The sequence below is a fragment of the Columba livia genome, chromosome Z (genome assembly GCF_036013475.1).
Source record: "Columba livia isolate bColLiv1 breed racing homer chromosome Z, bColLiv1.pat.W.v2, whole genome shotgun sequence".
NCBI classification, from domain to species: Eukaryota; Metazoa; Chordata; class Aves; order Columbiformes; family Columbidae; genus Columba; species Columba livia.
The window spans coordinates 38,405,123-38,430,031 of record NC_088642.1 but is presented as its reverse complement, the minus strand read 5'-3'; the positions used below and the strand labels follow the sequence as shown (position 1 = coordinate 38,430,031).

General features: G+C 40.4%; 1 protein-coding gene across 3 annotated transcripts in view; it reads right to left on the bottom strand.

Annotated features, from left to right (window-relative positions):
- EFNA5 (ephrin A5) overlaps positions 1 to 23,267 on the bottom strand; it is a 220,782-nt gene extending 197,515 nt beyond the window's left edge. For 2 of the 3 annotated variants that reach the window (XM_065045424.1, XM_065045426.1), the window contains exons 1-2: positions 23,098 to 23,267; positions 21,330 to 22,613 (exon numbers count right to left, since the gene is read on the bottom strand). In XM_065045424.1, the coding sequence (XP_064901496.1) occupies positions 21,330 to 21,454 (125 nt within the window). In that variant the 5' untranslated portion in view covers positions 21,455 to 22,613; positions 23,098 to 23,267. Of the gene's footprint in view, positions 1 to 21,329; positions 23,059 to 23,097 lie in introns of those variants that run through there. The other variant, XM_065045425.1, reaches the window with a different exon arrangement.
- Between the last annotated feature and the right edge of the window lie 1,642 nt (positions 23,268 to 24,909).

Genomic DNA, 24,909 nt, shown 5'->3' with positions numbered 1-24,909 from the left:
TTCTCATTACAACTAAAATATAGCAATGAAAACCAGTATTGGATTGTCAAGAAATAAAATTATGTTGCCCAGTTACGGTACCATTGTTTGGTATTGTTTCTGACCAATCAAGCCATGTTAAACTGAGTTCTGCTAAACCTCAACTTTTACTTTTCTTCTTAGTAACAAATGAACTCCTCGATGCAGAATCTGGCTAACAGACAAATACAGAAGAACATAAAATTTAACTCCTTCCTGACCCAAAACACAGAAGCAAAGACATAAACTGTGTTCAGTTAGCAGGTTATGTACATCCCTGATTAATCCACCTAGAGCAACAGACTGGGTGTGCGCAAACCCCATTTTCTAGGAGAACAGCTTTTATCATGTTTTATGACTTCAATTAATTCATTTGAAGGCCACAGTGCCATAGGAAATGAGCTGTACCAATCAAACCAGGACACTAATTACAGTACCTGCACAGATGATGATGGTTTTCCTTCCCTTTGTTCTCATGCAGATCTTTTTCAATGTGAAAGGTGTAAAAGCTTAGCAGTGCACTAGGCACTGTAACTCTACATTGCCACCTCCCCTGCATCCATTGCTTCAGTCTTCATGGAAACATGCCTAACAGGTCTTCATACAATTTTGTTTTGTTCTTTGCAGACTCCTAGTGTAAGATAAAACACTCCTCTTGAGAAGAGTGTCGAAGAAATTCCACTCATGTTGGCCATTGGGACATTTTAGTTCTTTAACTTATTTTAAGAAAACACTGGTAGAATTAGATTTAAATTAAAAAAAAAAGGCAATAAACCCATTCAGTTGTGTGATAATATTTGTCCATCATAAAATTTTGTTATTAGAAAATAACAAAGATAAATTTAGAACTTCTAAGAGAAACAGTGGGCATGACTGCATATGTGGGAGAGTATTTTGCATTAATACCATACAATTATTGCACTCATTTGATATCTGCATAAATATTTACAGAATAAAAGAATGAAAAAATTTGAAGAAAACAGATGCAACTCAGTGCACAGTCGTAAATACCAAAAACTACCTGCTTTTCAAACTGACTTCTGTTAAAATGAAAACAGATGGTTAGGATGTTAGCCTACAAAATAAAACTGCATGATGGAGCTGTCAGGCAAACACAACATTACAGAGATGAAAACAAAGAAACAAAAAGAGAAGGTAAGACCATATTTCTAACAAGGCTTATAAGCTTTCTAAAAAACCCATGGTTACAGTTGAAATATCATCTACAGTAGTGAAGAAACACAATTTTTTTTTTTTTTTAGCATGCAACTGAAGAAAAAGAGCACGTAAATACATTACAATTTAGGTTGGCATTTTTTTAAAATAAAGGCTAGGCAATTCACAACTAAGTGTCATTTAAAATAGTTGATGTTGCAAGTACAAAGAAGGGACAAAGGAAAGAAGGGAAGACAAGAATCTGGTTACTTGTTGCCTTACATTGACTTTATTGAATGTCACTTTGCATTTGAGGCATACACAAAAATTTTCTCATGATGTTTAACTTTTTCAAACTGATGTTTTTGATGCAGTGGTTTTCAGTAAAATGTATTTTACAGCTGTTGTTTTAAACTCCAAGACAGAAGTAAATACATGTAATAGTTAAATTTGGAAAACTGATAAGGTGTAAACCTGTTATGTGTTTAAAATACTAGTTCAAAGGAAAACAGATTCACCACAGGAAAAAAAACTCATAAACCTTCCTTTTCTGTATCACAACTACAAATGCCTCACTCTGCACTTCTGTCTTCAGAGCAGATAAAGGAACTTGAATAGGATCTGGTGATCAGCACACAATGTTTATATAGAATATTCTTCCTCCTAATAAGGAGGAGGAAAAAAAAAAAATGGGGGGGCGGTGTGGAATTTACTTCAACATAACAGATTTTACATTCTAAAGTATTCCACACACAAAACCAGCTGATCTCAAGCAAAATGGAAATCCTGGTTAACTAAAATTCAATCACATTGCTCCATAGCAATTTATAATAATGTGTTACCTACTTATTAAAAGTTTTTTTTTTTTTTGGCTTTGAAATAGTACTGCTTTCTATAAGCTTGAAAACCAATGCTTTTGCTAGCGTTAATCCACTGTACTTGAAATTTTTTATCCGCAGTATATTCATATTTCAGGCAATTCTCATCCTTGTTTCAACTTCTCCAAGCCAACTCTTGAAGCCTGGGTTTCTTCCCACTGTAAGTGCTGCTAAGGGGTGCAAGCAAAGCACAATGCAAACTCATTGTTATTAACATGATGTCAAGCACTTCTTCCTAGATAAAGGACCAGTGCAGTAACAAGACAATCCTATTCCCAACTGAGGAGAGTAAACAGAATTTGCTTTTATACAGCTCCTTTCATATTCGAAATATCCCAATATGCTTTACAATAATGAGATAGATACACTGTCATTTCTGTAATCTTAAACGCAGAGGGCAAGGTTCTGTCTTATGAGTACAAAGAAAAGGAGGTTATGGATCCTTTGAAGTTTCCTTAATTCATTTAGACTAAAGGACAGGAGGGAATGGAGAACATAGCTGAGACAAAATAGAAAGGTATGAGGACAGCTGACCATTGTGAAATGTGTGAGACACATCTCTTTCATCACATTCAAGGAGCACCTATCTCGAAGCAAAAATGAATCAGCAGGAAAGAATTTTTTTTTAAGACTGGCAGCGGGTACAATGCTAATCATATTTTTCTTTGAAGGCTTTTCTTGGATGGGAAGAGAAGGAGGGAGCTAGGAAGCCTGGTGATATGAATTTAACTTTCATCACAGCAAGTCAGGGATCTATACATACACAGAGACGCAGTTCAGGTGAATGTAATGTAGTAGGCTGTGTTACCCACCCAGTCAACACAAGTAGTCATCCTATAAAGAGGTGAAATATCCTGGTGAACAAGGGTTTGAAAAGAACTTAGGAAAAAATACTCCCAAGGAAAACAGAAAGGGGACAGAAGGGTACAAACAGATGAGACCACTGGCTGGTAGAAGCTTCTCAAACAAGGATGTACTGGCCAAGGAAAGCACAACAGCCTGCAGTTTTATTGCCAAGCTGTATTCCCACATGAATTAATAAAAAGTGGTGGCCTAATTAAACTACATACCCTGCATCTTGTCTTCCTTCTGCACAGCAAATATAACAGCTAAATGGAACAGAGCAGCAGTCACTGAACTCTTCAAAATACTTCATCCATCACTGCTCTGATTAGAGCCTCAAACAGTGAGGGACAGAGAGTTGCCCAAGAATCCACCTTCATTGCCTAGCTGTTCACAAAGGAATACAAAATCCTTTGCAGGAAACATCCCCTGAAGGAAAAAGTTGCTAACCCTTCTCCACACCTTACCTAAATGATTCTAAGGCTATGCTCATCTGGCACCTCACACAGAAAGAGGATGGATGGTCACAGGCACTTCACTTCTGCAAAGTTTTATGCAACCCAGAGTGAGTCCTTGCCTCTTTTTTGTTGGAGGCTTCTTTTTCCTCTGCACTGAGCAGTTATGCCTTCAGCTGTGTTCACTGTTTAATTTCCCCAACTCCCTTTCTTCTTCTTCTAAAACATGCATACTTCAGCCTTGGCTATGGCGTGCTGACTGAGAAGAAACAATAGGAGCCTTTCAAGTCTTCAGAGTGAGCTTTGAGCAAGGCTCAACCCAGAGACCCAGTCAATATTTACTGCAGTTTGAAGCCACTGTTTCATGGCTCCTTCCAAGCAGAACACACAAGTCAAAAACCCCAAGACCTTACACCATTTTCTTTCAACAAGGTAAAAAGAAGGGGGTAAACAGGTTACAACCAAAACCACCTTTCATTGGAAATACTCATGGTCCCAGAACAATAAGAATAAAGGGAAGGGGGACAGGAAAGGTATAGAGGAAACTGAACAATACCAGAACCTATGTTTGAAGAGTAATCAGCAACATATAATTAAGAAAGTATTTTTTTCCCCTGAAGCTGATTAGCAAAATTTTAAAATCACACACCAGACAGCTACTAGATGCAAATTCATTTAAAGTTACCCAAGCAAGTGAACTTTGCAAAGAAACCCACCTCATCAACTATTTAAAGCTCTCATTCTCTTTGCAACACCTAGGGCAAAGCATGACCACAGATTGTAGCATGACCATAAATTATAGCAATGCACCTTTTTGCACAGATAAAACCGTCTAATGTTTAAAAACCATAAGTAACACACTTTCAGCTTATTGAGAGAAAAAAAGTATAGGAAAATGGTTAAGAAATGACATTTTTCACTTTAAAGAACTAGGTCATGGGCAAGATGTAATTCTGCCCATGGTCTATTTCCAGAACCTTGCAGAATTGCAGCAAAACCAACAAAATAAAAAGAAGTGTCCTGGAAGACAACTGAGGTTGTCATTTGTAGAAACTCCTCCCCTTCTTCTTCAGCGTCTTCCCTTGCTCCCCATAACCATCCACATTATTAAAAAAAAAAAAAAAAAAAAAAAAAGCCTTCCCAAAACCACATTTCCGACAGTGAAGTACAACTGGATTGACAATCATTATTTACCTGTTAAAACTGAAAGGCAGCTGCATGGGTTTTTTTGTTTAGAGTGGTTGGACTCCTGTCTGAATATGCTTTCTCATATTAGACTCCACTAAAAGTTTTGAGTCAAAGAGTCTGACAAGACACGGTTAAAACAGGAAATATTACGGCTTTACTTTCAGATGTGTCAGGATCTTTTGAAAAACACATTTTTTGTCAGCCCTGGTGTTAAAGGGCATGCAACAGCAGAACAGATGCACCTTTCCACCTCACATGTTCAGTTTTCAGATGCATGGAGTTTTGATTATTTGAGTTGCTTTATCTGAGAATGTTGGATTATTGTCATGGCATTTGCTTGATCTTTAAAATTTGGTAACATCAGATGGGATTCCCAGCTACTTTCCATCCCACTCCTCCCACTTTAAGGGAACACAGGAGAGCTGATAAGCATCAAAAGATAGGTAGAAAGAACCAGTATCATTAAAGACACAAATACATCTGCAACAGAGGCAAGACTCCCTAGTACCTGAGAAATGCTTGTTTCCAAAGAGTTCAAAAGAATAAAGTTGAGTTTGCCCAGTCCTAAGGAAATAAGTACAGGCTCCTTCACACTAAGATCAGTTTGTAAGAGATTTCTCTTACCCATCTTCGGTTATTTTTTAAGTATTACCTCCTAAAAGCACAGGAGGAAGCAATTCCAAAATGCCAAAAATCTAGCAGAGGAGGGAAAAAGCAAGCTTGATTGAGCAGGGATCTTCTTGTAATATGGGAAAAAGAGAAATTACACGGTCAGTGGAAGCAAGATCAGGCAACACGGGAGAACTACAGAGATACTGCTCGCCGCTGTACGGAGGAAATTCGCACTGTCAAAGCTCAATCAGAGTTGAAGCTGGCCAGTAATGTGCAGGAGTAAAAAGGCTTTTTAAAATATATTAATGACAAAACACAAACTAGAAATAACATTGGCCCACTACTCAATGAGTATGATTGCCTTATTAACAGGGACACAGACAAAGCTGAGATGTTTAATGCTGCCTTCACCTTGGTCTTCAACACAGAAGATGGACCTGGGTGCCCCCATAGCCCTGGGTTAGAAAACCATAGCTGTGTGAACAATAAACCTCAACCAATCTGGAGCCTGTATGGGATTTGCTGCTCCAGCTAGATCCCTACAAGTTGATGGGGCCTGATGGGATTCATCCAAAGGTGCTTAAAATGCTGGCTGATGTCATAGCAAGACCTCTCTCTGTGATTTTTCAACACCCCTGGGAATCTGGAAGCTGGCTGACTGGAAGCTGGCAAATGTTGTCCCACTCTACACAAAGGGCAACAGGGATGACCCTGGCAACTACAGGTCCGTCAGCCTCACTTCTGTGCCTGTCAAAATCACAGAGAAGATTATTCTGGGAGTTATCGAAAAACATCTGAACGACAATGCAAGCCAGCACACGTTCATGAGGGGAAAGTCCTGATTAACAAAATTTCTTTCTGCAACAAGTTTACCTACCCAGTTGATCAAGGGAAGCCTGTCAATGTGATCTTTTTGGATTTCAGTAAAGTCTTTGATACTGTCTCGCACAGTATCCTCCTGGAGAAGATGTCCAGCACACAGCTGGGTAAACACACAACGCAGTGGGTGAGCCATTGGCTGACGGGCCGGGCTCAAAGGGTTCTAGTAAATGGGGTTATGTCAGGCTGGGGATCAGTCACTAGCAGGTTCCACAGGGATCCACCTTAGGGCCAGCTCTCTTTAATGTCTTTATAAATAACTTAGATACAGGACTTGATGCAATACTAAGTTCACTGATGACATGAAATTGGGAGGAGCTGTTGACACTCTCGAGGGCAGAGAGGCCCTGCAGAGGGATCTGGACAAATTGGAGAACTGGGCAATCACCAACCGCATGAACTTCAACAAGGGCAAGTGCCAGATTTTGCACCTGGGACACAGCAACCCTGGCTGTACATACAGACTGGGGAATGAGATGCTGGAGAGCAGCTCTGCGGAGAGGGATCTGGGGGTTCTGGTTGATGGCAAGTTGAGCATGAGCCAACAGTGCCCTGGCAGCCAAGAGGTCCACCCATGTCCTGTGTGCATCCAGCACAGCATTGCCAGCCGGGTGAGGAAGGTGATTGTCCCGCTCTGCTCTGCACTGGTGCGGCCTCACCTGGAGCGTTATGTGCAAGTCTGGGCAACACAGGATAAAAAGGATATTAAGCTACTGGAGGGTGTGCAGAAAAGGGCTACTAAGTTGTTGAAGGATTTGGACGGGAAGCCATATGAGGAGCAGCTAAAGTCACTTGGTTTGTTCAGCTTGCAAAAGAGGAGACTGAGAGGAGACCTCATTGTGGTCTACAGCTTCCTCACAAGGGGAGGAGGAAGAATCTCTTCTCTCTGGTGACTAATGACAGAACCTGGGGGAATGGCAGGAAGATGCGCCAGGGGAGGCTGTGCATTAGGAAAAGGTTCTTCAGCCAGAAGGTGGTGGAGCACAGGAACAGGCTCCCCAGGGAGGCAGTCACGGCCCCAAGCCTGGTGGTATTCAAGAAAAGACTGGACAATACTCTCAGATGCATGGTATGAACTGTGGGGTTGTCATATGCATGGATAGGAGCTGAACTCGATGATCCTTATGGATACCTTCCAACTCAGGATATTCTATGATTCTATGATCTTTCATATTACCTTCTCCTAACTCCATGTGCAGGGTGAGAATGTTAATATATGGATAAATAAGCTGAAGCACCTAAAATATAAATATGTAACAATGCCTGAAACAGTATCTAAGATGGAACCAAAGTCTTTTAGAGGAAAAAGCAATCAGTAAACAACAACCAAAATAAAATGTAAAATGGGCTTTCCAGAACTGGTAAATGTTAAATATATTTTTAGAGAGATTTAATAGTGTTCTGTTTTTTTAAATAGCTTAGCATTACTAATAATGTTTTTGAAATGTAGAGAGGAGCAAAAGGGAATGTAGAGAGGAGCACAGTGAAGTACCGTTGACTGAACAGGCAATACTTGCTTTATTCTCTTCTAGTACTGCAACTTAGTAAATAGAATAATATCGCAATGATTCAGTAAAGTGAATGGGAATTCCATGTAAACATAGCACAGCATCTGGTCAGTGTGTGTTAACACACTATTTCCTTCACTCTTGGTTAAATAAATATTGCAGAATACTTCTTACAATCCATTCTTGATCACTTATTATGGAATACTGCAAAAAAGGTAACTAGTAATCCCACACTATCATAAATCAGGATATTCTGTGTTACTCAGGTAATTTCTCAACTGACAACCCATATTTGTGTAAGCACTACTCTTGCTTCTGACATATTATTTAAATAAGAATATTTCTGCAGTGATGTGGACCACTATAAGTAGAGTGAAGGAAAAGTTCTCTCTAAAACTTAAAAACTTATTTTTAAAAATATAATTATTTCTTTTCTGTCTCAAAGCTGGGAATGTTTCTCAGATCAAACCCATGAGGAACATCATAATTAACAGGAATCACAGATAACAATACTATCTCTAGCACGTTTAACTGAAAACCACAGAACTTTTTCACCCATGTACATCACCATACTTCTAGGACTAAGACGCCACCAAGAGATTTGGTTTGTCTCTGACATGTTCATTACAGTGTGGAAAGTAGAGGATATTTTGTCTTAAGGGTAGGGCTGAATATGAAAGAAAACAGATAATTCAAGAACATTGGGCTAAACCCACCTGATACTAATTCTGATCTAAAAATCAAGTCTAGGCATTCACTATACTATTTTTAAAAGGAAAATAACCACACAAATGCAAAGAAGATGCAATCATTCCTTTGTCATACATAAGAAAATAACAGTACAGAAATCCTAATTGGGCACTGCAACAGTCTGATTTACTCACATAAGTTACAAAGGCAGAATTGCTTTCATCAGTAATAATATATTAGCTCCAAACTCTACACCTAAAATAAAGTGCTTATGAAATGCTTCCAAATGCTTTGTTCTGAAGAAGGCCATTATATCAGCACTAAATCAAGAGAGCTAGTATGAAAAATGGAAAATGGAGATTTCTTTTTACAGTAAGCTATAAAATGTAGTTCAATCAGAGACATGGTCTAAAAAAGTAACATTAAAGTGATGCTGTAAATCACTAAGAAAACTTATTTTTTAGAAAAAAAAGAGCCAAGTATTGTGCTTCAGACTAGAAACAGAGAATATGGAGGTTTTTTTCATAGAGTGTTATCCGCACGTGAGTTTTATATAACTGAGATACAGAGAAAGGATTTGCTCGGAATTTGGATGCAATGAATAGCCAAGATATAATGAGAAACAAGTATGATCTACCTCTCTAATTAATTTTGCTTCTTCACCCACACTGTCACTTGTTATGATAATGTGAATCTTAACCTTAATGAGAAATTTTATAACACCTTGATTACAGATACTGCAAATAACAACACTCTTTTTATTTTGTTTTATTTTAATGAAGAATCTCTTTATACTCTTGGAACACGTAACAAATGTACGGAATTTCTGCTAGTGAAGTTTCAATCTACAATACAACTTTTGTACTAATTTTTAAGAGACTGATGTATATTTCAGTTTTTAAGTGAGGATTATGCTAATAAGCCTGTTACAAAATGATCATGTTCTCTGCAGTAAGTGTTCCTAGTATTTTCGTAGATTTAGTTTGTTCTGAGGACTGTTTAAGACCCATGTTCTATGCAAAATTGTGGACTCATTCCACAGCATTTGTGAACTCTATATTAAAAGCTATTAAATATTTACAGGACATTTTTGAAATATATTTTTAAAATTAACTTCACAGAAGATTTCAAAGATTTCAGGAACCTTGCAGGCAACTCTCTACAAATACATACAAGTAACATGAAACTGGGCTCAGTATCATACAACTGGATATACCAACACAGAGACTACAAAACCTGATCAAATTTCAAATGTATGCACAATGGATATAATTAAAGAATTAGAACTTGATCTTTTTTTTGTGAGACTCAATTTAAAGAAAAAGAGGTTTATTTCACCACCATCTGTCTTCTCAGTATGTGCCATATTTCCTGAAAGATGTGTCTTCCTCTCATGATATTGTATGTCATAGCCACTAGATATTATCAAGTCCACTAAAATAAAGAAAAATTTAATACTGGATACTCCATTAAAAAAAAGATGCTTCAAGAAAAATTGCTTTCTCATACTCCCAGCAACCTCAAAATACACTGACACACCACACGACAAGAATTTCTGCTCACCATTTTGGTGAAAAGGTAAAATTACATGGTATATCTATTAAATAGTTTACCTTTGCAAAGAGAAGCAGCATTTTACAGCAAAGTACGGACTTCTTTTTTGAAGATTATTTCTCTATTTTCTAGAAAACAAAGACTTCTTTCCTGAATACAGTGTTTCAATTATTTCAGTGAGCAAACAATTCTATCCTAGGATCACAGGATCCATCTTGTCTTTAACAGATATCTTATCTAGAAGAGCACGGTATATTGCATATAATGCTTTAGAAAATACATAACCTGTATCCCAGTGGTATACTACTATATCTGATTAATTTTACCTTCATGATCTTAAATAACTGACTTTTTTTTTGGCACATATCAAATTGTTCTCCACTGTATAAGGCATCCAACACCTCAGAGTTTCACCAATGCCTATCTGCTAATCATGAACGATAAGCAATTCTCACTTTTGAAACTGCTGACAGCAAAGCAACTACTACTTAAACTTTGGCACCCCTCAGCCCCCAAAAGGTGAAGGTCGAAACTTTGCAAAAACTGTTAAAAAAATCTTAGTATAGGACTTATTTGGACCCAATCAGACAAGCACCCACAGGGATATATAATCCCATGCTGCTGTGACTTCTCACTAGATGCGATGCATGCAGATTGCGTGGCCTCACAAAAACCAGCAAGACTAACTACTGAAACTCTTATTCATTAACTACACCATAAAGTCATCAATCCAAGACCTAAATCAACTCCCATCCAAAGCACTGGGAGAATCTTTTCTATTTCAAGAGAGTTGGATCTGAACACTGCCAAAAATACTCCAAAAAAAGCATCAAAAGATGGTATATTAAAAAAAAAAAAAAAAAAGAAAACAAATAAGAAAAAAATACTCAAATTAGATCCTGTAGTATCAGTTGAGGCATATAATTCAAATAAATAGATGGACTTCCATTCCTCATTAGTACACACGAACGCTTACTGACATCAGCAACTTTTAAAAACTAGGATATTTATTCAAACTACGTTCCTTAATCAGCTTTAGGGACTATTTTTTGAAAGGTGTTTGAGTACCTAAGGGTATAAAAAAGCAAAAATAAAATCTAAGACAGTTAGGCACCAAGCAGTCTCAAAAATCCCACAGGGGTCATGTCTGCAAATCTAGGTACCTAAATATATTCAAAATTCTGGTTCTGAGGATCTACTCTTTTTTTTTTTTTTTAATCAGTGGACTAAAAAAAAATGCTTAAAGAAATTTTACAGGCTACAAAAAAAAAAATCAGTAAATACTGCCGTGAAGGTACAACTTCACTCCTTCAATGTCTTTAAGGAGAGCATTCACAATCATTCACTCTGCAATTATGCACTTATGCTTGCATTTGGAAATATATGTGCACTGATAAATAGAACTGGCACATATTTCACCAAAGCTGCTATCAGTACTCAAAAATCTTAACCTGATTTCACTGAAGATGACCTGCACACCATGGGCTGAGAACAGAAAAAAGGTGAACATGCAAACTAGATGCTTTCATTCAGCTTTTTTTTTAACTCAGTTTACTATGCAGGACAAAAACAAAAGCATACAAAGGATAAGATGATTTGCACCCACTTAATAAATGCAGGCAAATACCAGCTTTGATCCCAGCAATTTTATTGGAAGACTCAGTTCACCAGAAAGTGCATAAGACAGAAAGAGAGAAAGGCAAAAGTGACTGAAATGCAAAGGGAAAAGTGTATGGAACTTAGGCATAAGTGAAGGGAAAAATACAATCCTAAAATTAAGATCTTTTGAAAGCAGGAATAATAAACTTCCAAGTAAATGTCACTTCACTACGACTGAGTTTCCCCAATTGGGTATTGTATATATGTAATTTTATATATAAAATTATTAGGCACACACTTTCCATGTTCTTTCCCCCCAAAAGCAGAGCTGACAATGGTGACAGCAGAGTGTGTAATTAGTTTTTATTGTTCCCCTGACAGCCATAGCTCTGCAAGGACCCCTTGCCTTTTCCATTGTAAATGTTATGGAAAAATACACTAATGACAGGCATTTAATTATGGGCACAGCGACCATGATGGGAGCTGTGCCAAAAGTGATTGGCAGCTTTGGATACCAGATATTCACAGCAATGGTTCTTTATCTCCTATACCTTGTAACCCAGATAACTAAAGGTGTGAGTTTTTAAAACTACCTTTTCTAAAGTTTTGCTTCTTGACTACAGATATTATTTATTATTAATGAGCACCACCTTGAAAACAGACAGAAAAAAATAAATAGACAAAATGGTAATTTTTTTTGTTCAAGAGTAGCATGAGGTTTTTTGAAAGATGTCTATCCACTGACAATATCATCAACGTAAAAAAAAATCCCCACCAACTCTGGCACATAGTTGCCTTTTATTTTAATACATAGCTAAAATTAAAAAAATACTATGCTCCCTTAACATGTCTTTATGGCATATTTACATTAAACTGTTCCACATTCTACTGTAGTTGCTGAGGTGCTTTTTCGCCTGATTAATTAGCAATTGGGAGACACACTTTTTGGCAGCTTTTACATCCCTATTATTTCTTCTGGTTTGGCACAAAACCTCCCTTTTGGAGCACAAGTATTTGTACTGTACCCTGCTTAGTGATGGATCACTAATTTTTAATAAACTAAGCCCCAAGAGAACTGCAAAAAGATGTGTAAGTGTATCAGAACAATATCTGTAAACAAATTAAAAAAAAAAAAGGCAGGGAAAAGTGGGCAGAGCACTTGCAGTACATAAAATATTAGGTCTTTTCCAGACTACACATAGAGAGCCTATCCAGGAGGTCAGATGTAGTCTCAAGGCACAGGTCTGAATTGGCTTTTAACTATTCGATCTGAATCTCCGCCTTCATCTATAAAATTCTTTAAAAAGCTGACTAGCTAATGTGGATGCACATTTTCCTTAAAGAATGCTATATCTGAATGTCCCTTTACTGTTTCTCATCCCTCCCCCACCACCAGATGAATGAAATTACTCTGTGAAGCAGATCTCTATGAAGAATGACCATACAATTCTGGACCAAACGGTTCTAAGTCTATGTAGCAGTCACAAATCTCTGGCTAAGCTGAACAAAGCAACATTATTGCTAAGTGGTAAGTTTGGGAATATAAAAGTGAAGTTGTCTGGCTCTAAAGTAGTAACTTGCAAATAGCTGCAGAATCAATGTTGACTCTCCATCCCCCATCCAGCTGGCTCTCATATCAGTAACTTCAAAAATGCAGTTTGCCATTATGGTGGCTTAAGGCACTTTATGTGACCATGCTGTGTGTGCATGTCAGAAGGTCAATACTTTCAAATTCCAGAGTCTCTCTTTATTTCCTTCTTTTCTGGAAACAATAGGAAAGAGAGCAGGATTGATAGCTCCTACTTTGTTAACTTCTGCTCACCAAATGCCTTGTCTGTATGAATAAATAACTATTTTTTTTTTTAATCTGATTAGACATCAACTAAAGTAAGGAAAAAAAAAAAAAAAAGTCAGCTGTTTTTTCTGCTCATCAACAACATTAATTAGCAACTTTCCTTGCAACAACTTCTAACAATTCCAGAGGACTCAACATCATTAAAGCTGCAAGCAGTCTTTACCTAACGCAGATAAACTAGTGTTGCAGACTGATAACTGCACTACAAAGATCATTATCAAATCTACCAGTAAGTAAAGAAAAATACTTCTTCTGTCTCCTCACAAAAAAATACATCTGTATTTTATTTACACAGCACTACCAAAACAATAAAATATTAGACATTGAGAAAATTGGTAATTTTTGTTTAGTTTTGATTAAAATATTTAGAGTGTATCCAGCTCCAGTTTCAAAGGCACAGACTGAGATAAGGTACTCAATTTTATTTACTAAATCAAAACAAATGTAAAAATGACAATTAAAAAACATATGTGCAGTATTAGTATAATAATAAAAATAATATATATATTTATTAGCAATTCCCTGTGTGGAAAGATAATGTGATTTCAATGTCTGTAGAGAGAAGGAATTTCTCCTGAACTGTAACATGAATACGAAAAATACTATTTTAAAGTTACAAAAGAAAAAAGAAGTAGTGCTTTATTGCTACCCACTAGCGAAAGGCCATAGCGCTCAGGTACTACTGGTGAACAACTCACACAATGTGTATATGCTTGTCACTGGCCAGCATCAACCTCCAAGCAAAAAAATAAAATAATTTTGGAGAGAAAAAACTGTACTATTTCAACAAATAAAGAATGTTAGGGCTACACAGCTAACATTAATTATGGAAAAAAAAATAAATTATGTTAAAATTTGCAAGGCCAAATTCGTCTTCAAGAATGGAATAAAGATACTTCAGCAGAGGATGATCAGAGTCAAAGTGAACGTATCTTCTACTCTTTTCTTTTGCCTCACAGGATGATTCACAAACAAATCACTCCTTCCTTCTCTACGCTCCAGAACCATTTAATTATTGTCATCAAAAACTAAAAATGGTGTCTATCAAATAAGATGGTGCTTCAAGAGTTCAGAGAAAACAAACAAAAAATACAAAGTTATTCAGTGACAAACGTGAAGTAAAATTTTATATTGCAGATATTACTGTAGAATAGTTCTTCCTTAGATTAATACACTGATTTAATGATGGATAAGAAAATGAACAAAGTAAAAATTACTAATACTCTACCTACAGGTTTTGTCAGCCTGAGATCCCTTTTTCCACACCACACATTAGCCTGAATAGGTAAATTCTTCCACCAGATTACAATGCAAGTGAAAATATGAATTGTTATTTTCTAGGCTTTTCAAGTAAAAGTGTCGAACCTGAAGAATTTGCTATAAATTGGTATTAGCAATTCAAACAGATCTTGCTAATTAACAGGGCTCTTGTGTATCTTGTTAGCTGATTTTTCTTTTGACAGCATTTTAGTGGTCATGCATCTAATAAGAAAAATGGCCATAAAATGCATAGCATACCAGCTAAGAGCACATGGGCATCAAGCAATTTCTCTACATTTTGCAGCAGTCAAAAATAAACAAATTTTTTTTTTTCCTCCATAGAACTAGGACCTAACAATGTATTTTCATCAACCTGTCAACAGTAAAATATGAAGGATGTTTCCTCAGATGAAGAAATAGAGGAAGAAAAGAAAAGTGGGGGATGTATTTTATTGGAAACCTTGGCATTCTACAGGAGTGAAATACAACCTCAGTCCTCACAAAACAGCATCCTTTTAAATATATTTTCAAATACTTTATTTTAACAAAAATTATTTTAAAAAAAAAGTGTAGGACTGGGAAATTCTGGGTTTGTAATGTAAGAATCTCTGCTCGGTTTCTTAAAAAAAAAAAGAGGATTTCAGACATCTATACATGTTTGCATACTATAAAATAATACCCACCATTTAAAATGAGCTCAACTATAATCTAGCCTGTAGAGACTACAATGAATAGGGAGAATGTAAAAATGCAGGGAAGACTTAACACGTGAAGGATTCTGTTCCTCCATTCAGCTACGCTGAAGTACACTACAGTAGGGCTTACTCACAATAACTGTAATACCACCAGAAAGCAATTTCAGTAACGTGTCTGTTTATTTTAAACCAAACGTTTCCATTTCATTACGTTGGTGTGCTGCTGACTAAATTTTAAGCACAAGTTCAACGAAAACTTAACTAAAACAGGGCCCTTTATTCTCAACAGTGAATTACACCATTCAGAAACACTGGAAGATCAGATTACTCATGCGACTAAAGACATTTTTTTCAAAGACAATGCTCAGAACTGGATAGCTGAGCAAGAAGTGTTATTGGAAGAAAATCCCAGTTCCAAAATACTTCTAATTGCATTTTAAAAATTTGGAAAAGAAAAAAAAACACGCTAAAACAAAAACAAAAAACCACCAGTGAACCAAAGCAAGTGAGGTGTATCTTACAGCTATGGATAAACTGCTGTCTACTCATGCTTTTGCCAGGAAATTTGGCGTCTTTGCATCTTCTCTAAGTCGATCCAAAGTACCAGCCTTCTTTAGGCACATTCTTAGTGTCTAATATTTCAACAATGCACTACTCCGCCCAGCAACAGTCTGGTTTATGAAGAAGCAGTAACAAGGTACTCTAATAAGCTCAGAGAGTTCTCAAAGCATATCCCTGTAATTTTCTCTCTTGCATTATACATCTGTGTGCCTGAATGCTTGCTTATCAACCTGCTTACCTACTGATACAGGTACTACAAGCGTGCAAAGAAACAGCACAATGTGAAGATGGCCAAGAACTAAACCATAGATTCTAATTTTTTTTTAATTACTATTTTCAATTTTAAAACAAAATATCTTAGCTGGAAGATGTGACCCAGGAATTAGTGTGTAAAGCTAATCATTCTCTAAACAGTTAATAGTCCAGCAATTACAAAATTTCATTTTCAGAGACATTTTTTCTCACACAAGCTTCACAATTTACTGTGTATCACGTCACCTTCTAATGACACACTTCAATGCACACATATATATGTATATATGTGCATATATATACATAAGTCTACATACACATACATCGAAACGCATATATATTTGCATACCAATGTATATATATTACATATCCCTCCCTACATGACCACAAAAACCATGACTCCTGAAGGACTAATTGCATTCATTCATTTTCTTTGCCCAGCATGAAGCTGGTAGATTGCTGGGATCATAGCAACAGGGGAGAGAAAGGAAGGCTCATCTTTATCTGTTCCTCTCTAAAAGGATATAGGGCTAGCAGAAAGAATGCAGTTAACTGTCGTCACTATGCGCATTTAGGAACGATTTAATAAGGAACATTTCGTGAAGACAATGTACCACTTAACAAGGTGCCTTTCATACTGGGGAGGACACCAGTGAAACTATTGTTCTTTGTGTATTTTTTCCATAGCATGTCTCAAACTGTTTCAAACCCCATCCACTTTTAAAATAAACACCGATATTGTTTTGGAGACACAAGGTGTTAGTGAAATAATTAAAAGCACAGAAAATAGATGTAAGAAATTGAAGGCTCTACTACTGATCTTTTAATTACAAGACATCAGTCAGAGATTTCTTCAGCTTTCAGAGCAGTGTGTAACTGCCTTCTTCCTATTACAACCATTTCTGCATGTTTTCCTTCATCACTACACACAGGCAAAACTATTTCTGGATGGGGAAAAAAAAAAAAAAAAGAAAAAAAAGAGAAAAGCCAAACCAAACAAAAAAAAGCCACATGACTTCAACATATATAACCAACATGCCCTGGTGAAATCTGCAAACCCATATAAACGAATGGTTGGACACTCAGACATCCAGCCAGCCGGTGTACTCCTGAGAAGTGCCAGGCGTGCACAAGCAGGCACTGTGAGAGCTTCGCAAAACTAAGTCTATGCATTTGTCTGGTTCAGGGAGGCACTTAAGTACACATCCATTCATCCACACATCTGTAACAGAACTTAAGTGTGTCAGTATGCACTTCAGGGAAGTCAGATGCTTCTCTGAATCAGTGCCTAAAATACTCAGCTACAAAATTCACCTACATCTAAGACATCCAGATTGTGAAAATCTCGCCTATGCACAGAATTTTCAGAAGCATCTATTCATTTTTCAGTTCACTACTCCCAAGTGTCTATCTTAAAAAAAAAACCTCTAGCAATATTGATCAAATTGTGGTATCCAGCTTAATTATGGGAACTAATCAGTTGAAGTTGGAATTATTTTTCAGCATCTAAATTCTCTATCATCTGATTTCTTGATTGTATTATCCACATAAATACACAAACAGAAAAAATATCAGCATCCCGTGTCTTTATAACAATTCTCTTGTAGATGTAACCTTATACAAAATTTTCTTGTATAAGATACAGCCAAATCCAATAATACTCCTAGTAAAAAAAATTTGCTTTCATGAGACTACAGGGTTTGGCCTCTATATATGAAGAGAAACTAGACTTGAAATGCAAGTATTTTTAACCACCTTGAAACTAGTAACAACTTATGAAGCTACACAACCTGCCACTGAAAAACTTACAGAGAAATATTAATACCTAGATATAAACCACAATCTTGAAGCACAATCTTGTAAGCAGAAAAATGTAGCAATTATTACCTCAAGCAGCTCAGCTTGAACTGACAAGATTAAAAGCAGTAGCAAGCACTAAGCAAGTAGACCGCTTCAAAATTTGGCCCAGGTACACGACATTTTGGCTGAATTCTAATTACAAGTACACTAGTAATCAGGATTTAACGAATATACTCCATTACAAAACAACCTCCCCAAACTATTTTAAGTGTTGGATTCAGAATATTATTCTTTGACAATAATCCGTTTCTGTCCATATAAGAACACATATGCAAACAGTGCTGAAAGACTAATGCACTTTAAGGTGATAATTAGAATGTATGTACAATTAATTCTAAGTGTACATAAATAATGAAAATATTACAACACATTTTCAAGCTTATTTGAACATAAACAAAGGAACATAAAACCTTATTTTGTTATCCTTCAAAATCCTAATACGTAAACATATTCTCATGTAGAATTAGACTACAACATGTATGGTATTTCATGTATGTTGATAATTATATACAAAACAAAAATAAGGTACATGAATACTTAAAAAAATTCTAAGAACAGACTTAGGCTCTGTAAGAATGTACAACTTTGTTACTCATACATACTAATAATAATGATCATAGAACATTTTTAATTGTTCTAGCAGAACTTTGGCAACTAACCAAGAAATGTAATATGAACTCGTAGGATTTTTTATTTACCAAAATATTGTTCACCCTAGGAGCACTTATCCATTGGAACACCCATCTATTTACTAATGAGTCTTCTAATACAGATGACATCTTTATGTATTTCAATAAATTGCTGAAGTTTTATACTAAAAACATAAACACCACCATATCTGAGAGTACAATCATTATTGAATTCTTCAGTTTTTTTAATGAAACCTTAGAGTGCCTTTAGTCACTATTAAAATTATTAACATTTCATTTTTAAAGTTAATTAATTAGTTCTACAACAGTTTGTTAATTCTGAATCAATACAATAAAGGCGTAAACAAAAGCACAAGGGTGTCATTTGTGTTTAAATAATTATATTTTATCTTCTAATTTCAAATGGTTATCACTAAGTAAAAATCCCTACTTACTTCTAGTGTATGAAAAACAGATTGTTCATCTCCTTGTCTATCTCTGGAAGCATATAAATCACTGCAAAGTTACTCCTGAAATGTTGTTAACTGCTGTAAAAATTTTTATAACCGAAGTGAATTTTGCCTTTAGCTTAGATTCTGACAAAACAAATCCAAAACAGAAGTGTTTTCTTTTCTCTGGGTCTCTTACACCTACCATTCAGGTGTTTGCCTGTTTTTCTGCAACGATCGTGTAACTTGGAAAGCACACAAAAACTGGCACACTGTATAAAACAAAGGAGAAATACATCTGCACCCTGCTCTTTCTCATATTTTTAACTCACAGATAAATATCACATGTCCAAATAGATACTTTCATTGTGAGAACACTGAATATTTTAAGAAAAGAAGTAATGTTTGTTTTTAAATGCGAAGGTTTAGAAACATGTCACGATTAACCCCTCCTGTAGTGTGTGCAAAAATAACAAAAATAAGTTTTCTTTGCAGTCTGCTGATGTTTAATGTTGGACTATGACGAGATTTCATTAAGAGTAATAAAATAAAATTAAATTTCCTAGAATTCTTACAAATCCATTCAATGCGCAATACCTGCTGACTAGGTAAGTGTTGCTTATACCTGCAACTGTCTTTACCCATGTGCAGCTATTGTGTTAGCTTACTACACACATGAGAAGTGAAAAATCTTGAATGTAAGGTTATTTTTGAAGTATTTTAGCTGTTATGCCAGCAACATGCACACTTAGTTAAACCTATTTATTTCAACAATCCTTCTGCCCAGTGGGATTTGCGAATATCACTTTTTTTTTTTTTTCCTAGCAGTTAGATTTCATTTTGCCTAACAAAAAAAGAGAAAAAACTCTGGTTTTGAGAGACAAGCTAATTTTTGGGACATGTGTTCTTTGATGTGTGATGTGAGATGCAACTTTTCTTCTTATTATGCTAGGCAGTTTTTTTCAAGTTGCACATGTAGAAAGAAGAAAATGTAGAGATAGGCATTTGAAAATTACAGATGTTCTAATTCCCAAGCATGATTGTTACTTTGTATAAATCCTCTTTGTCTCATACTTTTTGTGCCAACTATTTATTGCTGAGGCATTGTTACCAGAAACACAGTATTAAAGTGCTGGACAGACTAGCTAACTCTGGGCACTTGAAAATTCTGCCCGTTAACTTCTGCATCACCTATTTTGAAGCCGCTCTGGAATACCGAGTAGAGGAGTTTTCTGCAGGCAATACAGATCTATTAAAAAACATGACCTGTGACAAAAATCAATGTGCTAATCTCAGACCAAACAGCAGTATGAGAAGCATAAAAAAGAGATAACCTAAGATAAAACGTCCCCAAATTTACTTAGACCAGCTTGACAGGGTTTTTTTAAAAAAGTAAGTCTGCTCAAACGCACTTTAACAAGGCAGAAAATTTAATACCAGATGACTTTTTATCCAAACACATGGATACCATTTGGAACAAGGCTGATATGTGCTGATGTTAAACACGATGGAAAACTCCAGAAAAATTAAATGAAACCTCCCCTTCCAGTGGAAGGTTCGTTCAAGTGCATGCAAAGCCTACTGTCAGAAACCCTCTGGCGCGCCTCGGCGCGAGGGAAGCGGGGAGGCTGTGTCCCCGCTCAGCCCCGACGGAGACACGGGCAACTTGCCGTCCTGTCCCCGCTGGCACCCGCATGCCCTCCGCCCGGGACGGCGTACCTACCTCGCCTCGTCAAGGCTGCCTCTGGCCTGCCCGGGAGAGCCCCGCGCCGGGCGGGCACTGCAGGGCAAGGCAAGGTAGGGTACGGCAAGGGGAAAGGCACCCCTCCGCCGCGGCTACCGCCCGACAACGATCCCGCCTAGGGCTGCCGCGAAGCCGGGACCGGCCTCCCCGCTCCATCCCGCCGGGGAATGAGACCCCCGCCTCTCTGCCCAGGCCCGGATCCCCGCTACCGGCGGGCGGCTAGCGGCCGCGCCCGCCTGCCGCAGGAGCCTGCCGGGGCACAGCCGGGGGCCGCTACCTGTGGCCCCTCATCCCACCCAAACTCCTGGAGCAGGCTCGGCCGTGGGTCGCCGCGCTGCGAGGGGAGCCCACACCGCACCGAGGGTGCATCCGCCCGGCGCCCACGGACGGCGGTGGCCGAGCCCGGGGAAGCGTCTAGCCTGGTGCAGCGCTGGGCTGGGGAGGGCGAGAAAAATACCACCAGCACCCGCCACGCCGTCGCTGCCTATAGCCCTAACCCTCCAAAAAATGAAGTTTTCCACCCCACCTTGCAGCCGGGGGAGTTTCTACAGGCGCTAGGCAAGAGACGCCAGCGCTAGGGCGCTGCTCCCCGCCCGCCGAGCCCCCAGCCTGCCGCCGGTTCGCACCCGCGGCCGCCCCGCGTACCTGGGGTTGGTGCTGTTCCAGTAGACGGCGTAGCGGTCGGCCACCGCCTTGGCGCCGGGCTCCTGCCCGCGCACGCACACCCACAGCGCCGCGACCGCCAGCAGCAGCATCTCCACGTGCAGCATCGCGCCCGGCCGGCGGCGAGACGGGATGTGGAAAAAATGAAGAAAGGTGGAAGAAAAAAAAGGGGGGAGCAGTCGGGACCGAGCCGCGGCGCGGGAGGTGTGGGGATAAATAAATAGCGAGGCGCAGAGGCGGGTGGGCTCCGCGGCGTGCCGCGCTGCAGCGAGCGGAGGGCGCCTGCAGCCGCAGACGGGCAGCTGGCAGGGAGGCGCGATCCGCGGTCCCTCAGAGAGCCTCACCCCGGCAGGGGTGGGTGGGGGCCGAGGCGGGCAGCGGCGGCAAGCGGCGGGCGGTGCGCATTCACTGAGAGTCCCGTGCGGAGCCCACGGCACGACATACACCGGCCCGCCGGCGCGGCGGGCGAGGGGCGCCGCTCCTCCGCCCCCTGTAAGCGGCCGCGGCGGCGCTGGGTGCGCGGCCCCGCGGCTCAGTGGCGGTGCGCGGCGATGAAAGGAGAGAGGAGGAGAAAAGCAGGGAGGATGGGAAGAAGATCTTCCCCCTGGCAACCCACGGGGGGTCCTGGTAGTATGTTAAAGGCCGCTGGTTGGGAGAGGGGCGAGAAGTACCAGCAGATCTTAAAGTACAAAGTTTGTGTCTTCCTTCCTGGCCCTCCTCCCCCTGCAAATGAAAAACAAAACACACACACACACCAAAAAAAAAAAAAAAAAAAAAAAAAAAAAAGGTGGGGGAGAAGCAAAAGCCCTGAGGAGTTTTGTTTGCTGCGCTGATGGAGTTGGGGAGCCTGTCCTGCAGCACAGAGTGTCTTGAAGGAGACTTTGTGAAGTGGTTTTCTTGTCCTTCCTGTTCCTGGGCGGTGGATGCACCAAGGACTGAGCAACAGCAAAAGCGGAAAGAAAAAAAAAAAAAAAAGGTGCGGGCAGAAAAAAAAAAAAAAAACAACGGCCAATCCAAGAAATATTGCGGCGTGGAAACCAAGGAGATGGAAATAAAAAATTGTTTTATGAGAGGGCGTGGAAAAAAGCAAAACCTCTGAGAAGTGGTAAATCAAGCTTGCGAATTCCGCTGATGATGCTGGTCTTGGCTGGTCTCTCCAGCTTGGGAGACGAACGACGCGGTACGACGAGGTGCAGAAGTCTCCAGCTTCAGCCTCCCGGAGCCTCTCTGTGGTAAAACAGGGCCCAGTCCCGGGAACATCAACTTCTGCGGAAGGACAAAACAGTTTGAACAGGAACGCCAGAGAGAAAAAAGAATCCACCCCTTAGATGACTACATAAGGTGACTGAAGAAAAAAGCCCTCAGTTCTTCCCTCGGTCTTCCCCAACAGCTGTTTTTGCGTCTGAAGCAGCAGCAAGAGCAGTAAGGAAAAATATACTAGGCCAGCAGGCAAATAAATAAACTTGAATACAGCGGCAGGCAGGGAGGGATTGTAGAGAGCGACGAGGATTGGAGGGGCAAAAGTCAGTTTCGAAAAAAAAAAAAGCTTTATGGGAGGAAAAAAAAAAAATCTTTAAGCAGTCACGCCCCCTTTTGCAATGACCGGTCCCTTCACTGCGTGTAAATCCGACATCAGCAGCCTGGAAGAGCTAGGAGCCTGGCGTGCTGGGTTGTCTCTGTGCATGCGTGAGTGCGACAAGCAGCCGCAGAGATACATACGCGGTATATAGAGGTATACACGCATACATACATGTACATGCGTGTGTCCGAGGCGGGATCTGGCACCGGTGTGTGTGAGGGATGAAGGCGAGGAGGAGGTGCAGGCAGCCAGTTCGCAGCACGGCCGTGGCTGCTTGATCATGTGGGATTTTTGCATGCAGTTTACTTGGGAAAGGCGGGGGGGGAGAGATTTGCCAGCGCAGCCAGTCAGGGGACAGCCTGCTGTTTGCTTATAGATTGCCTTTTTTTTTTTTTACACCTCGACCTGATTGGCCTGCAAGACGAGAAAGGAGGTGTCGTCCCAGGCTTCTCCTCCTCCATGCCAAAAAAATACCCAACCCCACCTTCTGGAAACCTGACTAATTGAATTACTGAGACATCGGAGTGTTCTCTGCGCAGCCTTACTGCTACACGTAACCATTTCGGCGCCGGATGCTACGATAGTGTTTACGCGGGCTGTGTACGGATGAGTTTCCGTCTGCCACGGAAAACAATATGACAAGTAATTTAAATGTAAAATAAAACTCCTTCCCCACTTTCCCGCGCGGTGGGGCTCGGCTCGCATGCCTCGAGGCATGCCCGGCACCGGCTGCGCGGGGGGACCGGCCGCATCGTTCTGCAGACCGCAACCGTACGCTCAAGCGTTGCATGAGCCAGCGAAACGCGGGCGGCTGTTCCGCAGACGGGAAGGAGACTCCGCTCTGCTCTGCTTCGCCCTTCACCCCCCTCTGCCGGAACCGCGCTGGCGGCGGCCGCGCCGGGTCCGCCAGTGCACGGCGGCGCTGCCGCGGCGGGCAAGGGCGCGCGGCGGGCGGGCACGGACCCCGCGCTTCGCCGCCAGGAAGCGGCAGCTCCGCGGAGGAGGCGCCAACGAGGCGGCGCTCGCCGCCACCCACGCGCCGCCAGCAGCCGCGGCGCCCCGCAGCGCGCGCAGGTGAGCGCTCCCGCGGGAGGGGCGGGGCGCGCGCGTGTCCCGGGCCTCCTCCGGGGGGAGGGCGCTCCCACCGCCCCCGCCCCGCAGGCGTTGCCGGGGCGACAGCGGCCTCACGGCCGCTCCGCCGCCGGAGCCGCGAGGCCGGGCCCGCGTCGCGCCGTTCGGAAGCGCCCCGACTCCCCCCAGCGGCGGAGGCCCGCGGCGCACGGGCGGGGGCGCTTGCAGCTCCCTGCGGGCAGAGCGGGCCGAGCACCCGCGGCCCTCGCCTCGGGGCGTCGTTCGTGTGGGGCCGGGAGACTCTTCCATTCTCTTTTCCTTCTTTCTGGTGTGGTTTTTCCCAGCGTGGAGAGAGGTTCCAGGTTAATCTTCGCCGGCCGCATCACCTAATTTGTCCGGCCATTAGCGGAAGGACAGTAGGATGTCTGCTCCTTGCCTTCACCTCGAAAGCGATTGAAGCGAGGGGGCACAGACTGAAGTTAAAAATAAACACTCAAATCCCTTGGTGGTTTTTTGGTTTTTTTTTTTTTTTTTTTTTATCGCTAAGGAGCTGTATGATTTTCGAATCTTAATTATCAAAGGCCTAGAAACTTGCCTAAATTTTGTCTCCCTGTGGTTTCGGGCATGCTTGGTTTTGTTATGTTTAAGTCTGTAAATTAGTCTTCGTAGGATATGAAGTACATCAGCTGAATACCCCAGGTATAACAGGCACCATAAACACAAACTTTTTTCATTCCTTGTCATTAAAAAAAACTCAGCATTTCACATTTTTTGCTGTCTTTGAATGGGGTTCTTTGAATAGGAATGGGCATAGCCAATGTTTCCTTTCTTTTTTTTTTCTTTTTTTTTTTTTTTTTTTCCCCTTCAGCACAGACAGATACGTGGAAATCACCGCCATTACAGGAATCAGAA